The following is a 20,175-nucleotide window of genomic DNA, read 5'->3' as shown; positions in this document are numbered from 1 at the left end:
ATACTTCCTGCTGATTGTAATTGCGCAGGTATACAGCCAGCACTACTTACTGGCTGCTTGTCTATTGGTTGGGGCGGATATTGGCTACCTCTGACACAACTTAAAGCAGCCAGCAGCTGTTCAAGGAGAGATGTATTTTGGCTGCAGAAATGGTTGATGGATATGGTGAGCAAGCTCCAAGGTTTTCTGCACTGGATGCTTTGGTGCAGGCATTGGGCAGGAGGAGGGACATCCTCTTTCCCCAGGGGGCAGCAACTCCTCCATGTCAATGCCTGGAGTATTGCATCCAGGGCATGGCTGCAAGACATGCAAGATGTAAGTCAAGTTGTTGCGGTAAGAATGCTCACAGCTATACCACTGACAGGCTCATTCATGAAAACACTGACAGAACTCAGCAGACACCCCCCCCCCCTCCCCCCCCACCGGTACTCCTATAATCACTCCATCCCCTTCTCATCACACTTACCACTATTCCAACCCGTCTGCCCTCTCAGGAGGACATAAAAGATCCCATGACACTATTTTGAAGAAGCGCAAAGGAGTTATTCCCAGTGTCCTGAACAATATTTATCCCTTAATCAACATCACCAAAACAGGTGATTCGGTCAATATCACATTGCTGTTTGTGGGAGCTTGCTGTGCGCTAATTCGCTGCCGCATTTCCTACATTACAACAGTGACTACACTTCAAAAAATTACCTCATTGGCTGTTAAGTGCTTTGGAACGTCATGGGGACCTCATAGAAACATTTAAAATTCTGACGGGGTTAGACAGGTTAGATGCAGGAAGAATGTTCCCAATGTTGGGGAAGTCCAGAACCAGAGGTCACAGTCTAAGGATAAGGGGTAAGCCATTTAGGACCGAGATGCGGAGGAACTTCTTCACCCAGAGAGTGGTGAACCTGTGGAATTCTCTACCACAGAAAGTTGTTGAGGCCAATTCACTAAATATATCAAAAAGGAGTTAGATGAGGTCCTTACTACTAGGGGGATCAAGGGGTATGGCGAGAAAGCAGGAATGGGGTACTGAAGTTGCATGTTCAGCCATGAACTCATTGAATGGCGGTGCAGGCTAGAAGGGCCGAATGGCCTACTCCTGCACCTATTTTCTATGTTTCTATGTTTCTATGAGGTCATGAAAGACACTATATAAATGCAAGTCTTTATTTTTAAGCCTCACTTACCCACAACTCACACACAGACCATCAGCTATTCTACCACAGCAGCCACACTCTCTAAACACCAACGAAGACTCACACAACTACCTCTTTCTCAGAGGAGTAGGTGACACACAACAGTCTGGAACCGGAGGAGTGAGAAGCGGCTGAAGAGGGTGTCCTGTCAGGGGAAGGGGCAGAGCGGAAGCCGTGGTCACTGGCGACACTGGAGGAGATGCCGCACAGGACTTCTTCATTCTTAATACTCTTTCATTTCAGCTGCTGAGAATGTCGGTGCTCCTCAGCCTGGGCAGGAAGTGAAGCCCAACCATCGGAAGATGCATCGGAAGGGAAGCCCAACAATCAGAATTTGGCATATCACGGACTTTAGAGATTGGTTTAGAGATATCTGCACATGTTGACTCACAAGCGCACAGGAGCCAGGGCAGGGGGATCGGACTGCCACAGGAGCCAGCTCACCGGAGGGGGAGATCTCATTCGAGCCTCACTGCAGAAGAGTCAGGTGCAGTCTTCAAGGACAGGCTACTGAAGAAGGATGTTGGGCATCTACCAGAAAATGTAAGGTTCACTAGGAAACTCCAATTTGTCTCCAGGATTTGCGCAGAATATGGAAATCATTCTGTCTGACATGGAACAAGTGGTCAGATCCATCAATGGCCCAGTGGCACCCGCCATGATGGAGCAGGTTATGGCAGCTTCCATTGCTGGAGTGAGGTGATTATTGTCCATTCCATTGCTGGGGTCAGTGATCAATATCCATCCATTGCTGGGGTCAGTGATCAATATCCATCCATTGCTGGGGTCAGTGATCAATATCCATCCATTGCTGGGGTCAGTGATCAATATCCATCCATTGCTGGGGTCAGAGATCAATATCCATCCATTGCTGGGATCAATGATCAATATTCATCCATTGCTGGGGTCAGTGATCAATATCCATCCATTGCTGGGGTCAGTGATCAATATCCATCCATTGCTGAGGTCAGTGATCAATATCCATCCATTGCTGGGGTCAGTGATCAATATCCATCCAGTCCTTTATCAGATCTCTCAAAGCATAATGATGATGCAGCCTCTTAGCATCCTCCTCACAGCTCACACTGCCACCCAGCTTAGTGCCATCTGCAAACCTGGAGATATTACATTCAATTGCTTCAGCTAAATCATTGATGTATATTGTAAATAGCTGAGGTCCCAGCACTGAACCCTGCGGCACCCCACTGGTCACTGCCTGATGTCATGTATGTAACCTCTATGTAACACCACTGCAATACTGTATATACTTAAGCAATGCACACCTTGACCACAGGGGTTGAACTTGTGGGAGACACTCCTTACCTGGTCATCCAGGTATATAAAGGGAGGTCCCACGCAGGGTCATCACTTATGGGTTCTGTGAATAAAGGTTCAGGTCATAGAGTGACCTTGTCCATAGAATGTTCCTTGTGTGGGTTTTGTGCCATTGAGTAAGGACATTACATTGGCGACGAGAAACGGGAATCAACGACCCTCGAGAATGGCCTCCGGTAGCACAGAGGAATGGTACTGTGTTGGTGAGGACTGGGTCAATTTCATTGAGAGGCTCCAGCAAAGCTTTGTCACAAAAAATGGCTGGGAGATGCAGCGGCTGACAAGCGAAGGGCCCATCTGCTGACCAGCTGCGGACCTAAGACTTACGCGCTCATGAAGGACCTACTAGCACCCGAAAAGCCAGCGGACAAAACCTTCGAAATGCTCAGCAAACTAATCGGTGAGCACCTCAAACCAGCGAGCAGCATACACGTGGCCCGACACAGATTCTATACCCACCAACGTCGGGAAGGACAGAGCATACCGGACTTCGTTGCAGACCTCCGGGGTTTGGCCAGCCTCTGTAAGTTCACAGACGCCTGCAGGGGGGGGGATGTTAAGGGACTTCTTTATTGAGGGCATCGGTTATGCGGGGATTTTCTGAAAGTTAATTGAGACCAAGGACTTGACTTTGGAAGCAGCGGCGTTGATGGCTCAGAATTTCATGGTGGGGCAGGAGGAAACCAGAATAGTATACGCGCGCAATTCTGCCTCCAACGCGGCAGGGGATCAGGGAGTCGATATCATAAACATGACTCAGAGCCCCGCAGGCAGGCAAGGGCAGTTCGACACACCCCAGGCAGCAATAGACCCCAGAGCAGGTTTTCAACAGAGACAATGGCAGGCTGAACCGGACATTTACGCCATTACAGTGGACAATGCGGTCCGGGATGGGGCCATTGACACCCACTAACAGGGTACTCAAGAGCAGTCAAAGGGACAATCAGCAAGGAATTCTGGGTCATAGCTCCTTTGTTCTCAACAATGGGAATCTCAGCTCATGTTGGAGGTGTGGAGGCAAACACTCTGCCAGGACTTGCAGGTTTCAACAATTTGTCTGCAGAAATTACAACCTCAGTGGCCATTTAGCTCGAATGTGCAGGAAGCCTGTAATCAGGCTAATTTATGAAGCGGATGGACCAGAAAAGGGGTCTGTGAGGCAGGATGACTCTTGGGGCAAATCAATGGATACTGAAGTTCAGCGGGTTCATGTGGCAAACATTCACAGCTCATATACCAAAACGCCACCAATGGTGATGAAGGTTTTATTAAACGGCATCCCTGTATGCATGGAGCTGGACAGCCAGTCACTCATTTGCGTTCAACAATTTGAAAAGCTATGGCCACTCAAAGCCAGTAGACCCAAACTAGAACGCGTTGAGACACAACTACGGATGTATACCAAAGAAATAATTCCAGTACTAGGCAGTGCAATGTTGGTGGTCACACCCAATGGATCAGTGAACTGTCTGTCGCTCTGGATTGTCCCGAGCAATGGTCCTGCACTGTTGGGAAGGAGCTGGTTAGCTGAGATGAACTGGAAATGGTGGGATGTGCACGCAATATCATCGGTGGAGTGAAGTTCATGCTCACATATCCTACAACAATTTGAGTCACTATTCTAACCTGGCGTCGGGACGTTCAAAGATACCAAAGTAGTGATACGCATCACGCCAGACCAGTGCACCACAAAGCCAGAGCGGTGCCGTATGTGATGCGGGAGAAAATAGAGAGTGAATTGGACCGTTTGCTGAGAGGGCATCATCTTGCCCATTGAATTCAGCGACTGGGTGAGCCCCATCATTCCCGTCCTAAAAGCAGATGGTTCTGTCAGGATCTATGGCGACTACAAGGCCACTATCAATCGGGTGTTCCTACAAGACCAATACCCGCTCCTGAGAGCGGAGGATATTTTCGCCACGCTGGCAGGCGGCAAGCTATTTACCAAGTTGGACCTCACTTCAGCCTATATGACCCAAGAACTGGCCGACGAATCTAAACTACTGACCACCATCACCACGCACAAGGGACTGTTCGTTTACAACAGATGCCTGTTTGGCATTCGATCAGCGGCCGCAATTTTTCAAAGAAACATGGAAAGCCTGCTTAAATCCATTCCTGGAACAATTGTATTTCAGGACGACATCCTCATCATGGGTCGTGACACCGAGGAACACCTCCACAACCTGGAGGAGGTGCTACGCCGACTGGACCGGGTAGGCCTGCGACTCAAGAAGTCTAAATGTGTGTTTTTGGCTCCTGAGGTTGAATTCCTGGGCAGGAGGGTTGCTGCAGATGGGATTCAGCCCACCGAATCCAAAACAGAGGCGATTCGACGAGCGCCCAGGCTCGGCAACACATCGGAGTTGCGTTCATTTCTGGGACTCTTGAACTATTTCGGGAACTTTCTGCCGAACTTGACCACGTTGTTGGTGCTGCTTCACGTGTTCCTGCGTAAGGGTTGTGATTGGTTTTGGGGGAACTGTCAAGAACGGGCTTTCAATCGGGCGCGGAACCTACTTTGTTCAAATAAGGTATTGACCCTGTACGACCCCTGTAAGAAATTGGTTCTGACATGTGATGCATCGTCCTATGTGGTTGGGTGTGTGTTGCAGCAGAGTAATGCTGAGGGTCAACTACAACCTGTGGCTTATGCCTCCAGATCGCTCTCTCAAGCAAAATGGGGATATGGGATGGTTGAGAAGGAGATACTCACATGTGTCTATGGTGTAAAAAAAATGCATCAGTACCTCTTTGGTTGGAAGTTTGAATTAGAGACGGACCACAAGCCATTAACATCCCTGTTGTCAGACAGCAAGGCTGTCAATGCCAACGAGTCAGCCCGCATACAGCGATGGGCTCTCACGCTGGCTGCTTATGACTACTTCATCCGGCACTGACCTGGCACCGAAAATTGCGCTGACGCGCTGAGCAGGCTTCCAGTGGCCACCACCGAGGGGGCAGCAGAATAAAGCGCTGAGATGGTCATGGCCGTTGATGCCTTTGACAGTGCAGGCTCCCCCATCACAGCCCGCCAGATCAAAATCTGGACAAACAGTGATCCCCTCCTATCTCTGATTAAGAAATGTGTCCTGACTGGGGATTGGGCGCCCGCACACGGAGCATGCCCTGAGGAGGTCAGACCGTTTCACAGGCGGATGGATGAGTTCTCCATCCAAGCTGACTGCCTACTATGGGGCAGCCGGGTAGTCATGCCCAAGAGGGGCAGGGAGGCATTCATCAGGGAACTCCACAGCGAGCATTCTGGTATCGTACTGATGAAGGCCACTGCCAGGTCACATGTTTGGTGGCCGGGAATTGATTCAGACCTGGAACACTGTGTTCGCAGGTGCACAACGTGTGCCCAGCTGGGTAATGCCCCCAGGGAGGCCCCGCTCAGCCCGCGGCCCTGGCCCACCAGGCCATGGTCACGTATTCATGTAGACTACGCGGGGCCATTCATGGGAAAAATGTTTCTCATTGTGGTAGATGCGTACTCGAAATGGATCGAGTGCATCATTTTGAATTTGTGCACGACATCCACCACTGTGGAGAGTCTATGTGCGGTCTTTGCAACCCACGGCTTGCTGGACATCCTTGTTAGCGATAATGGCCCATGTTTCATGAGCTACGAAGTCCGGGAGTTCATGTCGGGCAATGGCATCAACCATGTCAGGACAGCACCGTTCAAGCCGTGGTAAAAACAGAGAGACAGACTATTATCCGAATAGTGACAGATTAGGAAAAGGGAAGGTGCAACGAGACCTGGGTGTCATGGTACATCAGTCATTGAAGGTTGGCATGCAGGTACAGCAGGCGGTTAAGAAAGCAAATGGCATGTTGGCCTTCATAGAAAGGGGATTTGAGTACAGGGGCAGAGAGGTGTTGCTACAGTTGTACAGGGCCTTGGTGAGGCCACACCTGGAGTATTGTGTACAGTTTTGGTCTCCTAACTTGAGGAAGGACATTCTTGCTATTGAGGGAGTGCAGCGAAGATTCACCAGACTGATTCCCGGGATGGTGGGACAGACCTATCAAGAAAGACTGGATCAACTGGGCTTGTATTCACTGGAGTTCAGAAGAATGAGAGGGGACCTCATGGAAACGTTTAAAATTCTGACGGGTTTAGACAGGTTAGATGCAGGAAGAATGTTCCCAATGTTGGGGAAGTCCAGAACCAGGGGTCACAGTCTGAGGATAAGGGGTAAGCCATTTAGGACCGAGATGAGGAGAAACTTCTTCACCCAGAGAGTGGTGAACCTGTGGAATTCTCTACCACAGAAAGTAGTTGAGGCCAATTCACTAAATATATTCAAAAGGGAGTTAGATGAAGTCCTTACTACTCGGGGGATCAAGGGTTATGGCGAGAAAGCAGGAAGGGGGTACTGAAGTTTCATGTTCAGCCATGAACTCATTGAATGGCGGTGCAGGCTAGAAGGGCTGAATGGCCTGCTCCTGCACCTATTTTCTATGTTTCTATGTTTCTAAGCCAGCCTCCAATGGCCAGGCGGAATGTGCAGTCCAAATCATTAAACAAGGCATGCTCAGGATTCAAGGACCCTCCCTTCAATGCCGCCTATCGTGCCTCCTGCTGGCCTATAGGTCCTGACTGCACTCGCTCACGGGGGTCCCGCCCGCTGAGCTACTAATGAAACGAACACTCAAAACTCGGTTGTCCTTCATTCACCCAGTCCTGACCGACATAGTTGAGGACAAGCGCCAGTCCCAAAATGAGTACCATGACCGAAATTCAAGGGGGAGATGTATAGAAATAAATGACCCCGTACTTGTCCTCAATCACGCCGTGGGGCCCAAATGGCTTGAGGGTACTGTAATAGACAAAGAGGGGAACAGGGTCATCGTGGTTAAACTTAACAATGGGCAGATGTGCCGTAAGCATCTGGACCAAGTAAAAAAACGATTCAGCATGGACACTGAGGAACCCGAGGAAGATCATGAGATGGTGCTCACACCACCACCAGTGAACGAGCAACAAGAACATTCAGCAGCATGCACAGTCCCTGCGGTCAGCCCGGACAGGCCGGAATCACCACAGGTGACAGACACTCACACCAAGGTTCAACAACCAGAGCCCCAACTGCGGCGCTCCACAAGGGAGCGTAGACCACCTGAAAGACTTAACCTATGATCTCAATAAGACTTTGGGGGGGAGATGATGTCATGTATGTAACCTCTATGTAACATCACTACAATACTGAATATACTTAAGCAATGCACACCTTAACCACAGGGGGTGAACTTGTTGGAGACACTTCTTACCTGGTCATCCAGGTATATAGAAACATAGAAACATAGAAAATAGGTGCAGGAGTAGGCCATTCGGCCCTTCTAGCCTGCACCGCCATTCAATGAGTTCATGGCTGAACATTCAACTTCAGTACCCCATTCCTGCTTTCTCGCCATACCCCTTGATCCCCCTAGTAGTAAGGACCTCATCTAACTCCTTTTTGATATATTTAGTGAATTGGCCTCAACAACTTTCTGTGGTAGAGAATTCCACAGGTTCACCACTCTCTGGGTGAAGAAGTTCCTCTGCATCTCGGTCCTAAATGGCTTACCCCTTATCCTTAGACTGTGACCTCTGGTTCTGGACTTCCCCAACATTGGGAACATTCTTCCTGCATCTAACCTGTCTAACCCCGTCAGAATTTTAAATGTTTCTATGAGGTCCCCTCTCATTCTTCTGAACTCCAGTGAATACAAGCCCAGTTGATCCAGTCTTTCTTGATAGGTCAGTCCCGCCATCCCGGGAATCAGTCTGGTGAACCTTCGCTGCACTCCCTCAATAGCAAGAATGTCCTTCCTCAGGTTAGGAGACCAAAACTGTACACAATACTCCAGGTGTGGCCTCACCAATGCCCTGTACAACTGTAGCAACACCTCCCTGCCCCTGTACTCAAATCCCCTTGCTATGAAGGCCAACATGCCATTTGCTTTCTTAACCGCCTGCTGCACCTGCATGCCAACCTTCAATGACTGATGTACCATATAAAGGGAGGTCCCATGCAGGGTCATCACTTCTTGGTCTTGTGAATAAAGGTTCAGGTCATAGAGTGACCTTGTCCATAGAATGTGCCTCGTGTGGGCTTTGTGCCATTGAGTAAGGACATTACACCTGCCATTCTGAAAAGGACCCATTTATTCCAACTCTCTGCTTCCTGGCTGCCAACCAGTTCTCTATCCACGTCAATACATTACCCCCAATACCATGTGCTTGAATTTTGCACACTAATCTCTTGTGTGGGACCTTGTCAAAAGCCTTTTGAAAGTCCAATACACCACATCCACTAGTTCTCCCTTGTCCACTCTACTAGTTACATCCTCAAAAAATTTTTGAAGATTTGTCAAGCATGATTTCCCTTTCAGAAATCCATGCTGACTTGGTCCAATCCTGTCACTGCTTTCCAAATGCGCTGCTATTTCATCTTTAATAATTGATTCCAATATTTTCCCCACCACCGATGTCAGGCTAACCAGTCTATAATTCCCTGTTTTCTCTCTCCCTCCTTTTTTAAAAAGTGGTGTTACGTTAGCTACCGTCCAGTCCATAGGAACTGATCCAGAGTCAGGAAATACATTTTGGTCAGAACAACAAGGAGGCCACAGACTGTTTGGAAAATAAGTGTCTAAATGGGGTAGAGGAGCAAACGGATCGAGAGGTTCAGACACACAAATCATTAAAAAAAGCAACACAGGTTAATAAAGCACTGGGGTTCATTTCCAGAGGAACAAAAGAACATAAGAAATAGGAGCAGGAGTAGACCATTCGGCCCTTCGAGCCTGCTCCGCCATTCAATAAGATCATGGCTGATCTTCTACCTCAACTCCACCTTCCCGCACTATTCCCATATCACTTGGTTCACTTAGTAATCAAAAATCTATCGATCTCTGTCTTCATTATACTCAATGAGCATCCACAGCCCCCTAGAGAATTCCAAAGATTCACAACCCTTTGAGTGAAGAAATGTCTCCTCACCTCAGTCCTAAATGGCTGACTGTAACCCCGAGTCCTAAACTCCCCAGTGAGGGGAAACATCCTCTCAGCATCTACCCTGTTAAGTCCCTTAGGAATTTTATACATTTCAATGAGATCATCTCTCACTCTTCTAAACTCTCAGGAATATAGGCCTAGTCTACACAATCTACTCAATAGAATTAAAAAGCAGAGAAGTTATGTTAAACTTGTATAGAAACTTGGTTAGACCACACTTGGAGCACTGTGCTCAATTACTGAAAATATACAGGAAGTGGAGAAGGCGCAAAAATAATACTAGAACTGAGAGGTTATAACTATCAGGAAAGATTGAACAGGCTGAGGCTCCTTTCTCTTGAAAAGAGAAGGCTGAGGGGTGCCCTTATAGGGGGCCCAATATTGACCAAGCCGTTTTTTCGGCGTACAGACCTGAAGCACGGCGATTTTGCGCGCTGGAACAGGTGCCAGAAAAAAGGGGCTCCATCCTGGCCGCTCTTCGGAGTCCCCGGAGTCCCTGCGTGGCGTGGAGACTGAAGGGAGGTGCGGAGCAACAGGCCAGCGCACAAAGCACTGCTGGCATCTGCGCGCATGCTCAGTGAGGGCTGCGCGCATGCTCCTGCCCTCTCAGCGCGTCCTGTGGGCTGTGCTCAGGACCCGATGCTCGCAGCCCCTATTCTCGGCCGAAGGGACGCCCAATCTCGCCACACCCTATCTCTGGCCGAGTGGATTCCCGCACCGGCCGGCCGGCCTGCTGAGTTCCCGGGCAGGTAGGACTTCGCTTTTATTTTTTATTTAGTGGCTGTGCTTGAGACTTTTGATGGGGGGGTGGGGGGGGGGCAGGGGAGAGGAGTAGAGTTTTGTGGGGGGAGGAAGAGAGTTTTGCGGGAGGGGAGAGAGAAAGAGTGTATTGGGAGGGGGGAGTGAGAGAAAGAATGTATGGGGGGGGAGGAGAGTTTTGGCGGGGGAGAGGGAGGGAGAGAAAGAGTGTTTTTTTGTGGGGGGGTGGGGATGGGAGAGAGAGAATGTTTTGTATGCCAGCATCTCTCTCTCTCTCTCTGGCTACCCCCCGCCCCCCGCCCCCCCACCCCGGTGACATCGCGGCCAGCAGCTCGTATTTCTCCAGTAGGATTTATTTCATTTTTATTAGTATTTTAATTGTTTGAGCTTTTCCTTGCAACGTTTGGTGCTTGGTTGTTGAGGTCCTCTCCAGTTCCCTTCCCTCCCCTATCCCTGCCCTAATGTCTGCCGAATGTGCGCTGCTTTTTCTTCATTGCCCGCAAGGTTTTTCAGAGCTGGCTACATACGCTGACTTAAGTCGATTTGGAGTAAGTTTTTGCTGGCCAAAGTGGCATAAATGGCCAAAACTGGCGTAAGTGTCTGGGAACGACCCATTTTGAAAAAAAAACGGACTAAAAAAAATCTTACCTAACTGACTTACGCTGGAGCAAATTTTGGGGGGAAAATGGCATTTTTTACCTTACACCAGAAAAAACAACTTACTCCAAAAAAATTGATGCAAGTCATGGCCAGGATTGGGCCCAGCGAGAGGTGTTTAAGATTATGAAGTGGTTTGATACGGGTTTTGTTGTTGTTAGACATAGGGAAGATGTTTTCACTTGTGGGGAAGTCCAAAATATAAATATAAGACAGTCAATAATAAACCAAATGTGGAATTCAGGAGAAGCTTCTTTACCCAGAGAGAAGTGAGCATGGGGAACTCGCCATCACCAGTAGTTGAGGCGAATAGTGTAAATTTACTGAAGGGGAAGCTGGATGGAGATGTGCAGGAGAAAGGAATATTTATGCTGATAGAGTTAGTTGAAGTAAGGTGGGAGGTGTCTGGTGTGGAGCATTAACACCGACACGGACCAGTTGGGCCAAATGCTGTTTCTGTGCTGTATATTCTATGGAATTTAATAAAATGAAAAAAAAACTGTTTCAGCAGGGGATAGGTGGCACTTTGAAGCAGGGTCCCAGCATAAATCTTAGTCAACCTTTCTCTTCAGAGGCTGACTGACCTGTTGTGTGTTTGGGGCATTTTCTGTTTTTAATACAGTGGGAAGGGGTCTGACTGGGCGGCACCTTCCAGTGGGCAGAGGGAGAGAACATCAACATATTCCCAGCCATTAATATTACGCTTAGAACTTACAGTTATTGGCCAAGTACGATGGGGACTGTTCAGTTTGAGGTTGCACGAAAAGGATGACAACATAGACCATCATTATGGAACTCTGGATACACCCAAGCGCTGAGCCAGCTTTGTATCCAACGGGAAATCCTGGCAAAGGAACCAAACAAAGGGCACGGTGACATAGCTCATGCCAAAACTCTCACAATCACATTTTGTAATACATCAGTTCTATTTGTTATAGGAAAACTTCAACTTAGAGATTAAACAACACAGTGTACATGTCACCCAATAAAAGTGCTCCTATTTTCTGCATGTATTATCATAGGCAGCGACTGTCCTAAACATTTCTTGTAAAAACAGTGCCGCCAGTGACCACTACAGGAGGTGACCGCTACAGGAAGTGACCGCTACAGGACGCGAGCGCATGACCGGTACAGGAAATTACCACTACAGGAAGTGACCGCTCAAGCCATGACTGCTACAGCAAGTAATGGCACAGGAAGTGACCACTACAGGAAGTGACTGCTACAGGAAATGACTGCTGCAGGAAATGACCGCTAAAGAAAGTGACCGCTACAGGCTGTGATCACTACAGGAAGTGACTGCTACAGGAAGTGAATGAGATAGGAAGAACATACAAATTAGGAGCAGAGTAGGTCATTCAGCCCCTTGAGCCAACTCCTCCATTCAATAAGTTCATGGCTGATCTTCTATCTCAACTCCACTTTCCTGCACTGTCACCATATCAGTTGATTCCCTTAATATTCAAAAATCTATCCATCTGTATCTTGAATATACTCAACAACTGAGCATCCACAGCCCTCTCGGGTAGAGAATTTCAAAGATTCACCACCCTCTGAGTGAAGAAATTTCTCTTCATCTCAGTCCTAAATGGCAAGCCTATTATTCTGAGACCGTGACCTCTGGTTCTAGACTCCTCAGCCAGGGGAAACATCTTCCCTGCATCTACCCTGTCAAGCTCTGTAAGCATTTTGTATGTTTCAATGAGATCATCTCTCATTCTTCTAAACTCTAGAGAATATGGACCTAGTCAACTCAATCTCTCCTCATAGGAAAATCCTCCCATAGAAACATAGAAAATAGATGCAGGAGTAGGCCATTCGGCCCTTCGAGCCTGCACCACCATTCAATATGATCATGGCTGATCATGCAACTTCAGTACCCCATTGCTGCTTTCTCTCCATACCCCTTGATCCCTTTAGCCGTAAGGGCCACATCTAACCCCCTTTTGAATGTATCTAACGAACTGGCCTCCACAACTTTCTGTGGTAGAGAATTCCACAGGTTAACAACTCTCTGAGTGAAGAAGTTTCTTCTCATCTCGGTCCTAAATGGCTTACCCCTTATCCTTAGACTGTGACCCCTGGTTCTGGACTTCCCCAACATCGGGAACATTCTTCCTGCATCTAACCTGTCCAGTCCCGTCAGAATTTTATATGTTCCCATCCCAGGAATCAGTCTGGTGAACCTTTGTTGCACTCTCTCTATGGCAAGTATATCCTTCCTTAGGTAAGGAGACAAAAACTGTACACAACACTCCAGATGTGGTCTCACCAGGGCACTATATAATTGCAGTAAGATATTTTTACTCTTACACTCAAATCCTTTTGAAATAAAGGCCAACATATCATTTGCTTTCTTAATTGCTTGTTGTACCTGCATGTTAACTTTCAGTGATTCGTGTACAAGGACACCCAGGTCCCTCTGAACACCAACATTTCCCAATTTCTCACCAGTTTAAAAAATACAGTTTCTATTTTTCTTACCAAAGTGGATAACCTACCACATTATATTCCATTTGCCATGTTCTTGCCCACTCACTTAGCCTGTCTATATCCCCTTTAAGTATCTTTACATCCTCCTCACAACTTACATTCCCATCTAGCTTTGTATCATCAGCAAACTTGGATATATTACATTTGGTCTCCTCATCCAAATCATTGATATATATTGTGAATAGCTGAGGCCCTAGCACTGATCCTTAGTCTGCCAACATGAAAATGACCCGTTTAGAAATAGGAGCAGGAGTAGGCCACCTGGCCCCTCGAGCCTGCTCTGCCATTCAATAAGATCATGGCTGATCTGATCATGGACTCAGCCTCCACAGACCTCTGGGGCAGAGAATTCCATAGATTTACAGCCCTCTGAGAGAAGAAATTCCTCCTCATCTCAGTTTTAAATGGACGGCCCCTTATTCTGAGACTATGTCCCCTAGTTTTAGTTTCCTCTATGAGTGGAAATATTCTCTCTGCATTCACCTTGTCGAGCCCCCGCATTATCTTATACGTTTCAATCAAATCACCTCTCATTCTTCTGAACTCCAATGTGTATAGGCCCAACCTACTCAACCTAGTCAACCCCCTCATCTCCAGAATCAACCTCGTGAACCTTCTCTGGACAACCTCCAATGCAAGTATATCCTTCCTTAAATACGGAGACCAAAACTGTACACAGTACTCCAGGTGCGGCCTCACCAATGCCCTGTACAATTGTAGCAGGACTTCTCTGCTTTTATACTCTATCCCCCTTGCAATAAAGGCCAACATTCCATTTGCCTTCCTGATTACTTGCTGTACCTGCATATTAACTTTTTATGTTTCATGCACAAGGACCCCCAGGTCCCTCTGTACTGCAGCACTTTGCAATTTGTCTCCATTTAAATAATAAATTGCTTTTCTATTATTTCTGCCCAAGTGGATAATAACCTCACATTTTCCCACATTATACTCTATCTAAAAAAGTTTTGCCCACTCACTTAGCTTGTCTATATCCCTTTGCAGATTTTTTGTGTCCTCCTCACAATTTGCTTTCCCATCCATCTTTGTATCATCAGCAAACTTGGCTACATTACACTCGGTCCCTTCCTCCAAGTCATTAATATAGATTGTAAATAGTTGAGGACCCAGCACCGATCCTTGCGGTACCCCACTAGTTACTGTTTGCTAACCGGAAAATGGCCCATTTATTCCCACTCTCTGTTTTCTGTCCGTTGACCAATCCTCAATCCATGTTAGTATACTACCCCCAATCCCATGAGCTCTCATTTTGTTTAATAACCTCTTGTGTGGCACCTTATCGAATGCTTTCTGAAAATCCAAATAGACATCCACTGGTTCCCGCTTATCTATTCTGCGAGTTACAACCTCAAAAAACTCAAACAAAATTGTCAAACATGATTTCCCTTTCATAAATCCGTGTTAACTCTGCCCAATCCTATTATTATTTCTAAGTGTCCTGTTACCACATCCTTAATAATAGATTCTAGTATTTTCCCTGCGACTAATGTCAGGCTAACTAGTCTGTAGTTCCCCGTTTTCTCTCTCCCTCCTTTCTTAAATAGTGGGGTTACATTTGCTACCTTCCAATCCATGGGAACAGTTTTAGAATCGATGGAATTTTGGAAGGTGACAACCAATGCATCCACCATCTCTATAGCCACCTCTTTCAAAACCCTAGGATGTAGATCATCAGGTCCAGGGGCTTTATCGGCTTTCAGTCCCATTAATTTCGACAGTGCTATTTTTTTTACTAATATTAATATATTTCAGTTCCTCATTCTCGCTAGACCCTTAGTTCTCCACTATTTCTGGGAGGGTTTTTGCGTCTTCTTCTGTGAAGTCAGACACAATGGGGCCGAAATTCATCAGTCCACCGCCCACTGCCGCCCACTCCCGCTGACATTTCTCCTGAAGATCTGCCCAGTGCCACTTTTGGGGTGGCCTGGAGCGGGCAGGAGGGGAGAGCCACCGGGAACCCCTTGCTGACATCAGTGGACGGCCGAGTGGCGCAACTGAGCTCCCGCCTGCCGAGCTCCCAGAGCCCTGTGGGCAGAAGTTGGCGGCAGAACGGGGTGGACCGCTGGCTGGAGGCTGGTCTGTCCCTGACGGTAAGTTTGAAGAACCTGAAAAAAAGGTAAGTGACCATTTTAATATTTTTTTCAACAGCGACATACCTGAATGGGGTCCCCTGAAGGTCTTTGGATATTTTTTTTATTTTTTGAAGTTTTTTTTTCAGATCTTCAACTCTCCATGGGCCCGACACCATCTTCGGCGGCACTTGGGCGGCAAGCGCCTCTGCCACCAAGAATGAGACCTCCCGCCCTCTGCTGCCCAGATTGGCGGCGTACATCGTCCATTTGCAGCTTGCCGACCTTCGCGGGACCTCGGCCATGAATATCCCGACCAAAGTGCTTTCCATACCTCAGCAGCCATTGGCGGCACCTGGGCGGACGGAGGCCTTGATCAGCCCCAATATATTTGTTTAATTTCTCTGCCATTTCCTTATTCTCCATTATAATTTCTCCTGTCTCAGCCTGTAAGGGACCCACATTTACTTTCACTAATCTTTTCCTTTTTACTTACCTATAAAAGCTTTTACAGTCTGTTTTTATGTCTCTCGCTAGTTTATTCTCATATTCTATTTTCGCTTTATCAATTTCTTGGTCCTCCTTTGTTGAATTCTAAAATCCTCCCAATCCTCAGGCTTACTGCTCTTTTTGGCAACATTATAAGCCTCTTCCTTTGATCTAATACTATCTTTAACTTCTCTTGTTAGCCAAGGTTGGACCACTTTTTCTGTGGGGTTTTTGTGCCTTAAAGAAATGTATATTTGTTGTAAATTATGTATTAATTCTTTAAATGCTAGCCTTTGTTCGTCTACCGTCATACCTTTTAATGTTGTTTCCCAATGTAACTTTCCCAACTCACCCCTTATACCTAAGTAATTTGCTTGGTTTAGATTTAAGACCCTAGTTTCGGATTTAACTTTCAAACTTAATCTAAAATTCTATCATATTATGGTCACTCTTCCCTAAGGGCCCCTTTACGAAAAATTATTAATTAACCCTTTCTCATTGCACAATACTAGATCTAAAATAGCCTATTCGTTAATTGGTTCCTCAACATAGTGATCTAGAAAACTCTCTTGTATACATTCCATGAATTTGTCCTCCACACTATTACTATAAATTTGGTTTGTCCAGTCTATATGTAGATTAAAGTCCCCCATGATTACTGTATTACCCTTGCTACTTGCACCTCTAATTTCCTGTTTGATACTGTGCCCTACATTTCCACTACTGTTTGGGGCAATAAACAACTCCCACCAATGTTTTCTGCCTCTTGCTGTTTCTTATCTCCACCCAAACTGATTCTACTTCTTGATTTTCCGAGCTAAGATCCTTTCTCTCTACTGTCTTTATCCCATCCTTTATTATCAGGGCTGCCCCTCCTCCTTTTCTAATTTGCCTTTCTCTGCTAAAAGTTAAGTATCCTGGAATATTTAGTTCTCAACCTTTGCCACTTTGCAACCGCGTCTCTGTAATGGCTATTAGATCAAACCTATTCAAATCTATCTGCGCTACTGATTCATCTATTTTATTGTGAATGCTTTGTGCATTCAGATATAGTGCCTTTAGCTTTGACTTTTTTCTATTTTTCCCTAATGTTACTTTAATCACTGATGCCTTATTAACTTTGTTAGTCTTTCGGTCCCTTCCTGACCCAAATTTTTACCCAAAACTCTTGCTGATTTTAAATTTACTCTTTCCTGAATCCTCCCACTCCCCCTTCATTAGTTTACAGCCCTGTCTACTGCCCGAGTTATTTGATTCACTAGGACACTGGTTCCAGCCCAGTTTAAGTGGTGCCGGTCCCAATGGAACAGCTCCCTCTTTCCCCAGTACTGGTGCCAGTGCTTGATGAAGCAAAAGCCCTGCCTCCCACACCACTCTGAGCCAAGCATTTAACTTTCTAATCTGCTTGTCCCAATACCAATTGGCGCGTGGCTCAGGTAAGAATCCAGAGATTATTACCTTTGAGGTTCTGCTTTTAAATTTGGACCCCAACTCCTCAAACTCTCTCAGCAGAACATCATTCCTAGTTCTACCTGTCGTTGGTTCCGATGTGGACCACGACAGCTAGATCCACCCCTTCCCACTCCAAGTTCTTCTCCAGACGCAAGGAGATGTCTTTAACCCTGTCACTGGGTAGGCAACACAACCTTCGGAACTCCTGGTCGCGGCTGCAGAGAACATTATCTATCCCTCTGACTATACTGTCCTCTACCACAACCACATTCCCTTTCACTCCTCCCACTTGAATGGCCTCCGGCACCATGGTGACAAGAGGAAAGAGAGTGAAGATCATCAGTTCCAATTGTCAAAGGACGGGAGAGTGGAGAAAAGTGAATGCTAGAGGAAGTGACTGCTGCAGGAAGTGACCGCTGCAGGAAGTGACGTCTGCCAGCCATGAGATTTACAGGAAGTGGCTGCTACAGGTCTTGACAACAACAACTTGCATTTATATTGCACCTTTAACATAGTAAAACGTCCCAAGGCGCTTCATAGGAATGTTATCAAACAGAATTTGACACTGAGCCACATGGAATCATAGGAGAATCTTTGAATTTTACGGCACCGAAACAGGCATTTCGGCCCATCATATCTGTGCCAGCCGGAAAAGAGCTATCCAGCCTAATCCCACTTTCCTGCTCTTCGCTTTTTAAATGGTGAGAGATTGGGAAATGTTGGTGTTTAAAGGGGCCTGGGTGTCCTTGTACACGAATCATTGAAAGTTAAAATGCAGGTACAGCAAGTAATTAAGAAAGCAACTGGTATGTTGACCTTTATTACAAGAGGATTTGAGTATAAGAGTAAAGACATCTTACTGCAATTATATAGGGCCCTGGTGAGACCACACCTGGAGTATTATGTACAGTTTTTGTTTCCTTACCTAAGGAAAGATATACTTGCCATAAAGGGAGTGCAACGAAGGTTCACCAGACTGATTCCTGGGATGAGAGGATTGTACTATGAGGAGAGATTGAGTAGACTAGGCCTTTATTCTCTAGAGTTTAGAAGAATGAGAGGTGATCTCATTGAAACATACAACATTCTTACAGGACTTGACGGGGTAGATGCAGGGAGGATGTTTCTCCTGGCTGGGGAGTCTAGAACCAGGGGCAACAATCTCAGAATAAGGAATTATCCATTTAGGATGATGAGGAGAAATTTCTTCACTCAGAAGGTGGTGAATCTTTGGAATTCTCTACCCCAGAGGGCGGTGGAGGCTCAGTCTTTGACTATATTCAAGACAGAGATCGATAGATGTTTGAATAGTAAGAGAATCAAGGGATTATGGGGATAGTGCAGGAAAGTGGAGTTGAATTAGAAGATCAGTCATGACCTTATTGAATGGTAGGCAGTCTCGAGGGGGTCAAAAGGCCTACTCCTGCTCCTATTTCGTATGTTCTCATGTCCGTAGCCTTGTAGGTTACGGCACTTCAAGTGTATATCCAAGTACTTTTTAAATGGCCTGAGGAGAAATTAGGACAGGTGACTAAAAGCTTGGTCAAAGAGGTAGATTTTAATTAGCGTCTTACATGAGGGGAAAGAGGTAGAGAGGTGAAGAGGTTTAGGCTGGGAATTCTAGAGCTTAAGACCTAAGCAGCTGAAGGCACCAATGGTTGAGCGATCATAATCAGGGATGCACAAAAGGCCAGAATTGGAGGAACGCAGAAATCTCAGAGAGTTGTAGGGTTGCAAGGGAGGAGCTAGACCATGGAGGAATTTGAAAACAAGAATGAGAATTTTAACACTGAGGCATTGTTGGACCGAGAGTCAATGTAGCTCAGCGAGTACAGGGGTGATGGGTGAGTGGGACTTGGTGCCAGTTAGGACACTGGCAGCAGAGTTTTGGATAGCTCAAGTTTGTGGAGGGTTGAAGATGGGAAGCCAGACGGGAGTGCGTTGGAATAGTGAAGTCTAGAGGTAACAAAGGCCTGAATGAGGCTTTTAGCAGCAGATTATGTGAGGCAGGGGCGGAGTCGTGCGATGTTACGCAGGTGGAAGTAGGCAGCCTTGGTGATAAAGTGGATATATGGTCGGAAGCTCATCTTAGTGTCAAATACGATATCTGGTTCACCCTCAGATCGTTGCCAGGGCGAGGGATGGAACCGGTGGTTAGGAAACGGAGTTTATGACTGGGAGTCAGGAAAATGGCTTCGGTCTTCCCAATATTTAGCTGGAGGAAATTTGTGCTCATCTAGTACTGTCTGTTAGAATTATGGAATCATAGAAATTTACAGCATGGCAGGAGGCCATTTCAGCCGATTGTGTCCGCGCCGGCCGACAAAGAGCTATCCGGCCTAATCCCACTTTCCTGCTCTCGGTCCGTAGCCCTGCAGGTAAGGCACTTCAAGTGCACATTCAAGTACTTTTTAAATGTGGTGAGGGTTTCTGCCTCTACCACCCTTTCAGGCAGTGAGTTCCAGACCCCCACCACCCTCTGGGTGAAAAAATTCCCCTCAAATCCCCTCTAAACCTCTTATCAATTAATTTAAATCTATGCTCCCTGGTTATTGACCCCTCTGCTGAAAATAGGTCCTTCCTATCCACTCTATCTAGGCCCATCATAAGTTTATACACCTCATAAGGTCTCCCTTCAGCCTCCTCTGTTTCAAGGAAAACAAACACAGCCTATCCAATCTTTCCTCATAGCTAA

The 20,175-nt window shown here is 46.7% G+C and overlaps 1 protein-coding gene across 1 annotated transcript in view; it reads right to left on the bottom strand.

The window, feature by feature from the left end:
• LOC139269217 (uncharacterized) overlaps positions 1-20,175 on the bottom strand; it is a 294,951-nt gene that overhangs the window by 127,800 nt on the left and 146,976 nt on the right. Inside the window, exon 8 of the mRNA XM_070888309.1 lies at positions 11,672-11,800. Within this exon, the coding sequence (XP_070744410.1) occupies positions 11,672-11,800 (129 nt within the window). The remainder of the gene's footprint in view (positions 1-11,671; positions 11,801-20,175) is intronic.

Source organism: Pristiophorus japonicus, chromosome 8 (assembly GCF_044704955.1).
Source record: "Pristiophorus japonicus isolate sPriJap1 chromosome 8, sPriJap1.hap1, whole genome shotgun sequence".
NCBI lineage: Eukaryota > Metazoa > Chordata > Chondrichthyes > Pristiophoridae > Pristiophorus > Pristiophorus japonicus.
This window is presented reverse-complemented; position numbering and strand designations above follow the sequence as displayed.